Here is a 14107-nt window from a genome sequence, read left to right on the forward strand (position 1 = left end):
ACCGGTTTCAAGCAAATGTGAGGAATAAAGAGGTGGAAGCTGAAAAATGAAAAAGGGCTAGAAGGACACCATGAAAAAAAAATGATGGTGTGTGATGATGTTTTCAAAACAAATAATGACCAGTGCGTTTTTGTACGGCAGAGCAAAACACGACTTCACACGTCGGGCACAGAGTGTTTTTACCCCTCCCCACCTCCGCCACCATCACACCTTCTCCTTCTATCTCTGCCTGCCCCCTATCTCCACCTCCTGCTCTCCACCACTCGCCTCATTCCATCTCTTTCTTCACTCATCCCCTCTCTCTCTCTCCGTCTCCCAGCAGGCCCGGTTCTCTCTCGCTCTCGTAGGAGAAGAGGCCTCATCATTATCAGCCGGGCCAGGCCACACCAGGAGACATGGCTTCTAATGAGAGAAAAATCCATCCTGCTCTCTCTCTCCTCCCTCTCTCTGCCTCAATCTATCTATCCTCTCTCTCCGCTCTTCTCCGCCTCCCCTCCTCCCCCTCTTTTTTAATTAGACAGATCCCTCGGGAGCTAGGGGCCATTTCCGCCGCCGGTGCGGGTGTGACGTGTGTTTGTGTGTGTCTGTGTGATTTAGGTGCCTGCGTGTGCGTGCCTGGCTGTGTGTTTCTGTGTGCTGTGTGTGTGCTGAAGCAGTTGAGCAGGCGCCGGGGTGGGGGGGGGGGTGAAGCGACAGATATTAATGCGGCCTAGCTCCGGTGTATCGATCTGTTTGCTGCGCCAGGCCGCAGGGGACTCGGCTGGCGGCAGACAAGGGTGTGTGTGTGTGTGTGTGTGTGTGTGTGTGTGGGTGTGTGTGGGGAGGGGGGGGAGGGGGGGGTTGTGAGAGATAAGGGAGGGATCAGAGGGAACTGGAGCCCCAGAGCACACACACAAACACACACACACACACACACACACACACACAGTCTGTTGTGCGCTTGCATACACAGTGCAGGGGTGACAGGGTGGAAGAGTTGACCTCTATGAGTTTCCTGTGGTCACAATCCCGCCTCACCAATTATTCTGTACGACTGGGCCAGTTAACGGGGTGCTCCAGTGATTTAGTATCGCACTTCCATAAAGTTTGGGGACTTCCAAGCAACGGATTTAAACAAAAGAATGGTGCAGATCGATGTTACAGAGCCCGAGATATGCTGACTATATCGCAGCCAAAATACGAAACAAGGGAGAAACCTTAACTTTAGGCTGCAGACCTTAATTAGTCAGGCTCTAAAAACACTGTAACCTACAATTCCCACAATGCAACTCAACAGCATCCTTTGCTAGACTCTCCCTGCCTTGCAAACGCCCACGTCTTTTAAACTCTACACACTGCCCAGTGTTCAGCACAGGCTTTTGTAGCTTATACAACTGTTTCCATCCGCTGACTAATACTGTGATTATATTTAACCAGGGCCGGAGCCAGAAAAATACTGAGGTTATGAGTCCAGATTCCACCAGCTGAACCCCACTGGCCTGAGCTACAAACCAGACTGCCAGAGATTTATTCAAATATTCATAAAAACAATTTCATTGTTCAATTATATTTTCTAATTCTGTCTGAGAATACCAAATAATGTTTATTTTATTTAGCTTTTTTATTTCAGTCAAAGATATTTAGTCTAAAAACATGAAAATCAGACTGAAATCCCAAGATGGGAGTCTTCAGTGGTAGCTAGGGCCCTGACTTTGACCCAGACAATGCACGCTGTATAAAATAGTTGAAATTCAAATTTGACTTGATAAATTCTGTCCGTTATTTCTTCAACTTCTTGTCTTAATCCTTTCTCTTTTATTATCCAGTGCATGTTTGTAAAGCTTCACTTCAACACTGGGTCCATATTTTGCTGTCTCCCTCTCTCCCCCACTCTCTCTAATTCTCTTTCATGTGAACGGAGAGGAGTAGGGTCACCTGGGGCTCTACCCTTCAGTGTGTGTGTGTGTGTGTGTGTGTGTGTGTGCGCGTGTGTGTATGTACAGAGTAGGTACTCAGATTCAGAATTTCCCCCTCTAAAACTCAAGGGGAGAGTCCCTTCATCTGCAAATTAGTCCTAATTGAGGACACACCAACACTCGCACACACACACGTCTTGCTTTGCAGGAGTTATTTTGGGAGGTCCCAGTTTACCACTCGGACCCATCCCGCTTATCCCTCTTTTGTGCCATCCCATTTTTCTCCCCGCCATCATTCCTGGTGTTGGGCCTAAATCCCCTCGGTTAAGCTGGGTTTTTCTCGGCGTGAGAATGCAGAGGAGCGACACACTGATGCAGCTTGGCCGGCCTCGTGATGGATTTGGCGGACTGGCAGGTACACAAAAGCCGACATCCATCCGCTAAAGCGCACCATACACCAGAAAATTAAGTATCTTTTCAGGAAGAGGTATTCAGCCGATATCATGGGCTTAGCAAGCAGTAAATATGTGGCGAGTTTGTCGCTCGGAAGGTTTTGACCGTCTGTACTTTGACCAGTCACGTGCTCGAGTTTTCAGGCTCTCTGGGATGATGGTGATAAAGATGCTGTGTGTAGCGCCGTGTTTTCAAATCAGACTAAAGTGCAGGAGACAAAACAGAAGCACGCCCCTTCCATCCCACCCCTCCCTTCACTTTCATCTGGATATCTACCCCCACCTCTTTTTTTCTTTTCTCCTTCCCTCACTCTCCTTTCATCATATGAAGAAGGAGGGAAAGCCCTCCTGGCCATTTCTACAACCCTGCCACCCCTCCACCTCCACCCCCAATTGCAGCCCCCCACTCCCCTTCTCTACTCCTCTTTTGCCCATCAGGTCCAGAGAGAACCTCTCAAACAACACCTTGCACCTACACATTCATACACACACCCACACACATGCACACAGAGTTCCTCCTCACCCCTGCCTCTTTCACGCACACACACTTTAATTTTCTGTGCCCCACACTTCAAACACATGAAAGGATGCTCTGCGGGGACCAAGGCTAAAGGGAAAGTTGGAGGTGGGGGTAAGGAAAAGGAGGAGGGGAGTGGAGGATATAAAAGCAGTGCTTGAGATGGAGATGTGTAGGGGTGATGGGGGTGGTGGTGGTGGTGGTGGGGGTGGCAAGAGGGAGGGAGGAGGGGGTCACAGGGGCCCCATCAGAGACCAGGTCAATGTCAAGGGGCTCTCGCTGAAGTGATTCGTGTCAGTCTCTCAAAAGACAAGGCGTCCCCGTGTCCCACCTCCTGGACTGTTTGTGTCTCAGAGTGTCAGTTTCTTAACAAGCTCTGATTGTTAGTTGGAGAAAGGGAGGATGTGAAGGTGGTGTTATAATAAGTTTTCTACATAAACTTATAAGCAGTTGGTTACGACGGAGGAAGTTGCCAGGTGTGGAAGAAAAGGAATATTAGTAACACCAAAGGCTTGGCTGTCAGGGAGTGTTGGCAAAGCCTGTGATGCCCATGGCTCATCATCCGCTTAGAGGATCTGACACGCACAAACACAACAGCAAATGTAAACACACACGTTGCTACGAGGAAATCTTCCCGTGAAGTTGTGTTTTAAATGGTAGTTGTATTTAAGTGTGTGACCTGAGCATCATTAATGAACCGTAAACTTGTATGTATTTGGTTTTTTTCTTGATTTCTTGCTCCAGGAGAAGTTATTTATTCACTTTCCCTCGTCTCTGTTCCTCCCTCGTTTCCTTTGACCACTTCTCTCCTCAGTTTTTTTTTGTTTTTGGACTCATATTTCTGGTTTCTCTTTACCTCTTCTTCTGCACGTAGTAAGCTTTTAAGTGCAGTTTGGAAGAGGAATGCACGTGTGCTGAATAAAGGACAGTTTGGAAACTATCAAACGATTTTGGAATGTGGAAGTGAAGAAAGGGAGCGAGTATGTCTGTATTGCGCCAGAGCGTCTGCCTCATACCGGCGAGGTTTCTGGGAAAGGAAGCCAGCGATCAGACTGCACCCTGGGCCATAAAACCCCCAGAATGCACTGCATCTTGCCTCTAACTCCTCTAAGACATGGGGAAAAGGCAATTAAAGCGTTTATAGGCTTCGCCCCCTAGATTTGCAGCCAGCAATTAAAAATCATTACTAATCAAATAAAAATAAAAGTAGCTCAAACTACAATCCGGCCAGGGCATCGATTGGATTTATGCTACTGCGAAAGAGCTCATAAAGGCTGGTAAGACTTAATGTTACATTCTTTACAAAAATGTGAGAAAAAGGTTAACATTTAATGGCAGCCACAGTGAGATGAATATAAAGCCAACTTATAAAATCCAAACGAGGCAACTTTTCTCATTTTCTTTTTTTTTTTTTTTCAAACTACAATTCTCTCAAGCTAAAACCAGTAAATTTTATGTGACTGTAGAAATTGAGAAAAACTGGGACACACTGGTGGTTTCCAGGGTGTTGGGAGATTTAGAGGGCTGGCAGGCAGCCAATGAGAGCTCCTGGATCAATCGCGGTGTTGATGCATGCAAAGCCTTGTGGGTGTTGTTAACAACGGAGAGCCATGGTGGTCAGAAATCACCCTGAGTGACACTTTGACACCGGGTGGGCAAGCACCGCAAATAGAAATGTCAGACGTCTCCATGGCTGGGGTTTTACAATGGCAGCAGTGTGGCACACCTTAACATGGTACCCTGAACACAGTGCGACACTCTGGGGTTACAAAGTAGCACTGCATCACAGTGACTTGGTGACAGGTGATGGAAGAGGTGTTTTTTATAGAAGCTGGTGAAGTGCTTCCAAAGGAACCTCTTTTAGTTTGAAGTAAATCTCAAGTTACTTCAAACTAACTTTAAAGTTATTTCAAAGTTTAAAGGGAAGAGTACCTCTAGATCTTTCATGAGTCAGTTCTCACTGGTAGAGTATGAATTCTGAATTTAAACATCTACTGTGCACTGAGGTATATACAGTAAGGTGCAACAACATGAATCTGCAGATATCTGAAAGCCAATACAGTGACACTGAGGATAATGATGACCACACACACACCTACAAATACAGAGCCAGTGGACTGACCATGGCCGGGCAAACCCATGCTGCTCGCCAGCTGGTAGAGTCGTTGCTGCTGTTCTTCATAGGACCCTTGCTCGCTGAGCGCTGACATCATGCGCCTGTAGTGCTCCTCAGGGCTCATGTGGCCGTGGCTGCCGCCTGCCTCCACCACTGGGCTCTGGGAGTTCTCTGAGGAAAGGAGGGGGACATTATGTTAATCAATGACTGTCAATATCCATCTCATCAGGGGACAAATACTGACTTGACACTGCAGGCGCTATAACTCTATCATGCCATTACCTCAATACTGTACAGTGAGCTATCTTTTCAGCATATGATTAAATAATTATGTATTCATTCACGTCTACACTCATCTCATTCATCTCATCTCGTCGTCATTTAACGTTCATGCAACATTTTTCGGCACCCAAGGATTAACGACACATGCAGAATGCCATTGTCGTATTGAAGACTGTTTCCCTGTCGATTCGTGTTTCACAATAGCTATATCTGAACTAAACCTGACCACAAAGAGTAGATATGCATTTTAACAGGAGGGAAACACTTTTCAACGAGAGGACGGACTCTGACATCGGCTTGCAGTTCAGACAGCGCAGCTACCTGTAATGCTGATGTCAGTTTATATAAATATTTTAAGAAGTTTAATGAATAAATCAGTTACAGATTTCAACGGAAAAAATCTCACATTTTTAAGCAAATTGTGCCTGCCAGGAGAAAAAAGTCAGAATGTCAGGCAAATTGGCAACAAATTTAATACGAAACATCAAGTTGAAGACTCCAATCAGTCTTGGGAAATATCTGAGAGGAAATGACGATCAGAAGTTTTTATTTTATTAAAAAAATAAAATAAATAAATAGAAGAAATTCATGTAAAATAGTTTCATTTTGGGACTGTGAACGTAGTTCAAAATTAAAACTGAACTATAAACATGAATTTTTTTGAAGTGAATTTTTCAGCTGTGTGAACAGATTTTCTGAATGGAGAGCTCATGAGTAATTCAGAGCACTCTGAGCTTTCTACAGATTCACAATTCAGAGAGAAGGAATGCTTTTTGGTAATTCCGGACGATAAGACAGGTGTGTATTTTTTAGGATGAAAACAGTTTCTTAGGCAGTTCTAAAAAACATCACAACATTCAATCAGGACACACTGCCATAGTAAACACCACAAAGTGAATAACTAACCAGAACTCATTTTATACACCCTCTATCTTGACGATTACTGCACTCTGACGTGAATGCTTCCTCAGTTATCAGCCAAAAAACATGCTTGTGCAGATTATTCATTAAAAAAATCCCTGATGGATTGGAAACCTCTTCAGATGTAGATATATACATACAGCAATGCATTGTTAATGATCTGAGCCTGACCCTCGCATGAACTCACTATTTGATGCGAGGGAAAGCAAAGCAGTAACCCTGCAGTAACATTCACATAAGGTTAAAGGTTATAAGTAGGGTTGTTTTACTGTACTGTCTTTTGACTTTTTTTAATGCAGACAACAGAAAAAGGCTCAGCTTCTTCCATCAAGTGTGTATTTATGTGCGCTGCTGTGCTGTGTTTAAGGTGTTGTGAAGGTGATGTGGTGTATGATATCTATCTAGCTGTCAGTCCCCACACTTAATCTCTCTCTCTGACCTCCCTCCTCCCTCTCTCTGTCAATAGTAACATGATCTAAGGTAAGGGTGGTGGGGGATATGGGGAGGTGGTTTGGGAGTTAGAGGAGGGAGAAAGAGGATGAGGAGGAGGGAGAAGCAGAGGAAAGCAGGGGTTATTTTTACCACCCTCCTTCTTATTGAAACCTGAGCCTGGCCCCGGGCAGGCGAGCAGGAGTGGCGCTGAGGAGCGGAGGTGGGTTGGAGGTGGTGGTGGGGGAGGAAGCAAGCACGCAAGCATCTCTGTCTCCACCGCCAAGCTTCAGCTAATCCACCCAAGGTCCTCAAGTGTGTGTGTGTTTGTGTGTATGTGTGCGCACGCAACTCGTCTGTGACTGTCTGAAGTTTTCTCGCTCTCTAAACACAGCAGGGGGTGCCGACTTTGCAACAGAAAGAAAAACAGACATCATTTACACAGCGGCATCCAATCTCTCCGGCTCCATCCCTACGCTACCCTCTCTGTCTCTCTCACTCAATCTATTTCTCCACCTGCATTAGTCATTAAGGGATAATGTGTGTCGACGAACTTGCAGGCAAGAAGACACGCGTAGATAACGCTCACACACATATAGAGACACATGCAGGTGCAGAGTCGGGGTCTGAATGTGGACAGAGCTCAAGGTTAAGACACAGGATCAGCAGTGTTGTGAAGTGGCTTAAATGCATTTCTCTGGACAGCTGGCTGCACACACACTTACACATAGTCACACAAACACTCTTCTTTATCTGTCTCGCTTATGCAAATACTCCGCAAAGGAAGAATATGTGCGAGGCATATACAGGGGTTGTTTGCTTTAAAAGCCAAAAACCTAACCACGCAGGCACAAGAACACAAAGTCAAAATAAAAACACACAGCCCCATTTGCCTTAAAAGGAAGCCAAGTCACAGTGCACAAACAGACACAGACGAGTACACACACACACACACAACACACACACGCACTCACACAAACTCACATCCACAAAAACCCATGCATCATTCAGAAGCTGGGTTGTGTCTAAGTAAGACTATAATGGCCAGGAATGAGTGCTTCTCTACAGAGAAAGAGGCTCCAGGCAGGCTGCCATTGGTCAAAGGTCACCCAGAGGGCAAAGGTCAACACCAGGATGAGTCTGAGCTCCTCACAGCTAAATCTGCACTTACACAAATACTCCCACCCATCTATTTATTACACAGAATTTACCACCATAAAATAATACATTACCCACATGTCAAATAATCAGAGCTATTTGTATCACTGTTTGTGTGCCGATGATGTTTGGCTTACACCAGAGTGTGTGTGTGTGTTAATGTGTATGCATGTTGTTCAGGTGTCTCCAGAGATGAGGCTGGATGTGCGGCAAGCTGCCCTTGGTTTTGTGGTTTTGCCTGCTGTATAATGCATCAGTCAGGAAGTCTTTCTCAGGAGCCCAGAGGGACAGGCCCAGTGGCTGTGCCGGCACCACACCGGGCGCCCGGTTTCACGCCGCATGAGGGAGGTATGAATAATAGAGGATGGTGACCGGATTGTAGAACTACAGAGGGGCATTGTCTTGCCAACGTATGCCTTCTCAAGATCCGTTATTTATGTTGCTCTCGTAGAGCAGATGAAAAGGTAAAAAAGTGTGTGTTAGGATCGGCTGCAAAAATTTGATTCTATATACAGAGGCTATTACCAAAGCCAGTGGTTCTCAACCTTTCTCGTGTCAAGGACCCCTTTATTAATATACATTTGATAAGATTTTGTTTCACAGACTATCATCTGAAAAGATTTTGGCTGTCAGATATGATTAAGACCAGAATTCTATAGCTGTCAACTACAGTTGAGAGGATGGCGATAGAGGAAGTGAAACCTTTCATCAGAATAGTCACTCTCATGACTCTTCAGGTGCTTTTCACTATGCTAATGTGTCTCACTCACTCAAGTGTTTATCCATCTTAGTGCCTCCCAATGACAATGTGAGAGAGAGATGCAAGAAAGAGATGCACAGGATACACCTGTGTTTTCTCTGAGCTCCTCCAGAAGCCTCGACTCTCTCCTCACCCTTTGTCTCCTCGAGGTGCTTTTAAGATAATAGAAGATCCTCCATGATGGCGGAAAAGGACAATTTCCCAGTAACAGAAGGAGACAGGGACGTGGGGAAGTTAGCATAATAAAAAGCACCTTTATTCGCTTCTATAGAGTATTAAATAGTGGAAATAAACTATTCCCCATTTTTCTGGGGACCCCCGAAACTCCTGCAAGGTGCCCTGGGAGACCCCTAGACCCCTGGCTGATGACCACTGGTCTAAGATATTACATCATTTAGGGATTATATTACTGTATGTGCTGCGTTCACATTGAAAACTGTTCGGAGTAAGGCCTGTTGAGTAAACTAAGGATTCCAGTCATTCCACATGGAAGAAAAAGTTGCTGTAGAGTTTTTAAATGTCACGTCTCAATGTTTTGAGCACCACAAATTATTCTTTTGTGGTGCACAAAACATCCATCTTATTAGAGCAGCAGCAGAGTCTTCCAAACAAAACTCAGTAGGTGTCTTCATGGTTCCATACGGATAATAATATGTGACAAAATACTATGTTTTGGTAATTTTGGGTGTACTGAACCTCTACTGACTTCCCCTAATGTGTGTGTGTATCAAACTGTGAGTGTTCAAGAGAGAGGAATGGGTTAAAAGAAATAATGGCATGGAAGTGTCTTCAAGTATGTGAGAAACTGAGACTGTGTGTGTGTAGGTGTGTGTGTGATACTAACCCTAACACACTGACCACCAGCAGCCAAACCAATCACACCTCATGCCTCCCTCCTCTTTACTCTGCAGCTTCCTTCCCCTCTCTTTCACTTAAACACTCAGCCATCCTGTCTTCCCTACTACAATGTCCACTTGTGTCCTTTCAGAAAACATGTGTCTACGCACATCTGTAACGTCACAACACACAAATAGTCTGCGTGGTCTTACCTTTGGGGGATACGCTACGTGACTTCTTGCTGTCAGAGGGACACTCGCTGCTGCTGTTGGGAGAGAAGCTTCTTCTCTTGCCTAGAAGGTCATCTGTAAACACAGAGAGAGAGAGACAAGAGCAGTCAGTAAGAAGACTGTAGTAAAATCTTGCCGATATTGCTGCTTCGCTCTATGCCTACCTGTGTACATGGCAGCGGCTTTGAAAATGCAGAGTTAGAAGAGAGAGAGTAAAAAAGGAGCTAAAGAGAGGAAACAAGTGATAGGTGGAGGGGAAGAGAGAAACAGAGCGAGTGAAGCGAGCCACGGGCATCTGGAGATGTGCCTGTTCTGTCAGATATGAGAGGGGGCCTGCACCGCCGTGGATGACAGATCTGCCCGGCTCATTCACGTGTGTGTGTTTGTCTATCTGAAGGAAGGAGGAGGGCTCTGTCTCTCTGTGTCTCCTCCAACGTCTCTTTCCAACAGTCTGTCCTCAAGTGTTATCACTGCTCTTCCTCTCTCCTCTTTCCTTTCTTCGCTTTTTCCAGATGTTGGCACAAAAGCCTCCGACTGAGCTAAAGTGCGTGAGAGCCTCTCAGCTGCTTGAGAAATCCCTCTCAGCCGACATTATGACTATATCATGTGTTTATTTTTAGTTTTTGTACCTCCACGACAGCTACTCCCCTCTCTCTTGTTGCTGTCCTCCCCTCATAAACACACTTCGGATCTTCCTCTCATTTCTCCATCTGCTTCCTTCTCTTTCTCCTCTAGGTGTGTCTGAAACCTCCTCCCATCAGGAGTTCTTTCTCTCCTCCCATTAACACCCACCCTGCCTCCGTCTCTTCCTCTCTGCTCTCCCCCTACCTCCTCCCCTGCCACCAAAGAGGAGCATCTAGTGTACAATTACAGCACCCCCTACTGCCTCCTCCTCCTCCTCTCCTCCCCTCTCATCCCTCTCTTCCTTCCCGCCCAATCGCCTCACCTCCACCCCCCTCAAACACACCTCAAATCAATACGGGCCTAATCAGCGAGAGAGGGGATGCAGAGCACATCGCACGCAGCGCCGGCAGGAAGGAAAAAGCCGTTTGTCATTGCTCTATCTTTCTCTCTCTCTTTCTTTCTTTCTTTCTCTATTTCTATCTCATGCACCTCTGCTTTTTCTCTGACTCCGTTTCTTCCTCCACACAGACAGCCAAGCCACAGCAGCAACTGTTTCCCTTCTTTCTCTTTTCACTCGCTTTCTCTCTCTCACTTTTCGGTGCTTATTTTTAGGGATGGTGGGGGGAGCGTTTTCCCCCCTCCCTTGAGAAGAACGGTTCTTCTCTCTTTCTCCGTCTCCCTTTTTCAACAAAGCAATTTTTCATCATTTGCACAGCATGTGTAAACATCGCGGAGAAACACTGAACATGGTGTAAAAAACACAAGGTAATTTCATAGCAATACCCAAGCAAACAACATTTCTGTCATGTGTCCACTCCTGATATTATTGTTACCTTAGCAACACCCGGACAGTCATCTACAGAGAAGTGAAGCTGGAGTGCAGTCTGACCTTTAACCCTTAACCTATCACCCAAACTTATGCTCTTTCTTCTCTATAACAAGGCACAGATAGACAGGGAGCGGAAAGAGACAGAGAGACACTTAGACAGGACTCAGAGGATTTTGTTGGGCTGCTGAAGGAGCCCTGGTGTTGATGAGAGGGCGAGCATGGAACGAGAAAGGGAGAGACAGGGAGAGGGGGGAGGTTCACTAATGATCCAGTGTTTGATGTTGCCTCTCAGGTCCTGAGGAGATCCACTCCCTATACTATCCTAAGGAGGCTGTGTGGGGAGGAGGGAGGGGGGCTAATGGACAAGTGCATGCACACACACACACACACACACACACACACATATACTGAATGTCTTTCACAATTCCTACTTTTTCTGTCATCTCTTTTATGATATGTCACTCTGTTTTCTTCTCATTTTCAAAATCATGTTCAGTCCATTTCTTTCACAGGCCCTCTCACAAAAAAGACAAACACAAAAAGGTCTCCATCTATCCTATTAGTGAAATATTAACAAAGAGAGAGAGAACCCCCATTAGTTAAACCCCCTCTTCTTCCAAACACACACACACACACACACACACGCTTACACCCACACCCAGAGTCTCTCATGATCAAACACACACTTGAGTCGTCTCTTGAGCCGACCTCACTCAAGACACTGCGTCTCCTGAGCGAGTGCCCGAGGGCCAGAGATTTGAGGGCGGAAAGCTTTTAAAGCCAATTAAATGGGGCTTCTTAGAGCTCCGGCGCTCCCTTTTAATGCCAAACCCTGAGCTCTGCTAGCGTCTATGCTAACCCTTTTACTCCCACTAACACTGCTTACAGTCAAGTTTGCTACCCCGGGCATTTCCCTATCACCTGATTGTTAATAATGCTGAAGAATTAGTGGTTATGGAGTCAGGAGTGTACCGTGATTTTAACTGTCAAAAGAGTGTAATAATTAAGTGCAAACAGCATTAACAGCTATGCCCTCTGTTTCTGCCGTTTCTGGTAAACAGTCTACAAGCAAACTTTTTTCGACCACCCAATTCCTCCTTGCTAGTTAACCTCTTCCTTATCTGCTGTTCCTCCCGCTGAGAGAAAAGAGGGATGAAAACAGACAGAGAAAGAGGAAACAGCAGGACCTAAACCACTTCTCTTTCATGTGACACCACCAGGGCAAACCATCAGGCAGGCATTCCTCTTTCTTTCTTACTCTCTGATTTCCTCTCCTCCCTCAAACTTTAGTCCTCTTCCTCTCCACTCTCCATCCCATGGAGCGTGGTGACAGCTCAGACAGCCAGACTCCTTAATTCCTCTCTTACTCCGTTAATCTGTCATCTTTATCAGGCCGGGGAGGGGGGGCTGTGTGGAGAGAAGGGGGGGGAGTGACAGGCGGGGACGTGGGGTGGGCCGCCAGCCGCAGCCCCCCGATCAATCTCCACATTACAGCTGACAGAATGGTGCTAATAACTTATTGATCCCCCCTCCGTGCGCCGGGGCCTCCGCCGGCCCTGAAAGCCCTGCCATTGATTGGCTTACAGGCCGATGCAGCTGGGAGAGGGAGGGGAGGACAGGGGAGGAATGGGGGTGGGTGATGGAGATGGGGAGAGAGGCGCCTCTGCTCACGCTGAGGAGAGGATGCGCCATCGCCAACACGTGCAAACGTACACACACAGAACCATGGCTCCTCAGATTGTCATGCTCAATGTCTTTTTAACAGGAAGAGAGAATTTAAGAGGCAGAGAACTAAAGAAGAAGAAAGGAAATCATGGAAAGACAGGGTTGGTACGTGTGACGTATGGCTGACCTTACAGTCTGTTAAACCTGTGACACTGTCACATGAATAAATGTCCCCTTTGCAACACAGTAAAGTTACATAACACAATAAACTGAACCTAAAGGCTATTTATGCAAGCTTTTATTTTGTCGGCTGCAGTAGGTCCTTCCTGTAAAAATCGTCTGCACACGAGGTGATGTTTCCAGCAGCAGTAACACAGGGTTGTTTACAATAAGTCCTGAGCTGAGTAAGTTGTAAATTACTCAATTCTTTGTTTTAAGCATAAGATTAAATGGATGGATGGAAAAAAGGTGAATCTAACCTGAGCGTGACTAACAGCTCACAACAAAATCCTTCTGATAAAGTATATTTATGTTTTTGATCACCTGGTGGCCTCTGCCATTCTTAAATGTACTCTTATCTCTTCAATGTGTCATTACAGCGTTCAACTGCTTCTTCCTCGTACAGCTGCTTTGCTAGGCAACTGCTCTTGTCAGAATATGCATATTAATATTCTGCTCAAGTCAATGTTCAAGCCACAGGTTATTAACGCTATTAAAGTTTTAAAGGCATCATCAAACAACTCTGTTGGATTTCTATTCAAAATGGAAGTCACAAGATTTTCACAGGTTCACTGACTGATGTCAGTACTGTAACAGTACCTCTGATAACAGTGAAATCAGAAGTGCTACTTAGCAATGCATTACTCTAAACATGATGAACACAAAAAGTAGTTTGTCCAAACTTTAAAAAAGTATTGAATCAAATTCAACTTTAAGGATGAAGGCAAAGTACAGTCGACACTTGTCTATTATGAGGTGACCTTTAGAAATGAAATGCAAAAAACAAAGACACCAATCACTGCCCCAAAGATGACGTGAAAAAACACAGACAGACTGGACTTACTACACTGAAACTTCTGTTCTGATTTCCTTTAAGTGCTCTAAAGGAAAAAATAAGTATTCATTTCACTATTTACTTGACTATTTTGGCATCTGTGAATTTCATCTCTTGACAGATGGGTTAGCATGTCTTTATGAATAATAACCCTGAGAAGCCATTTTGTTATGGCAGTGCGATTACATTCCTGTTAAGCAGTGGGATGTTTTAAAATATTTACGACCCACATTTCCCTTCTTGCTTCTGTGTGACAGAGCTAATATCATCAGAAATCCTGGAGTGTTTCCTTTGTTTAGAATTGGCTTTCTATGCTAATCGTGCAATAATTAGCCGGT

At 45.4% G+C, this 14107-nt stretch overlaps 1 protein-coding gene across 5 annotated transcripts in view; it reads right to left on the reverse strand.

The window, feature by feature from the left end:
• Positions 1–14107, reverse strand: part of samd11 (sterile alpha motif domain containing 11) — a 98738-nt gene that overhangs the window by 14214 nt on the left and 70417 nt on the right. For 4 of the 5 annotated variants that reach the window (XM_049580786.1, XM_049580784.1, XM_049580782.1 and 1 more), the window contains 2 exons: positions 9580–9672; positions 4960–5151 (listed from right to left, as the gene is read on the reverse strand). In XM_049580786.1, the coding sequence (XP_049436743.1) occupies positions 4960–5151; positions 9580–9672 (285 nt within the window). The remainder of the gene's footprint in view (positions 1–4959; positions 5152–9579; positions 9673–14107) is intronic. The other variant, XM_049580783.1, reaches the window with a different exon arrangement.

Source organism: Epinephelus fuscoguttatus, linkage group LG7, assembly GCF_011397635.1.
Source record: "Epinephelus fuscoguttatus linkage group LG7, E.fuscoguttatus.final_Chr_v1".
Classification (NCBI taxonomy): Eukaryota; Metazoa; Chordata; class Actinopteri; order Perciformes; family Serranidae; genus Epinephelus; species Epinephelus fuscoguttatus.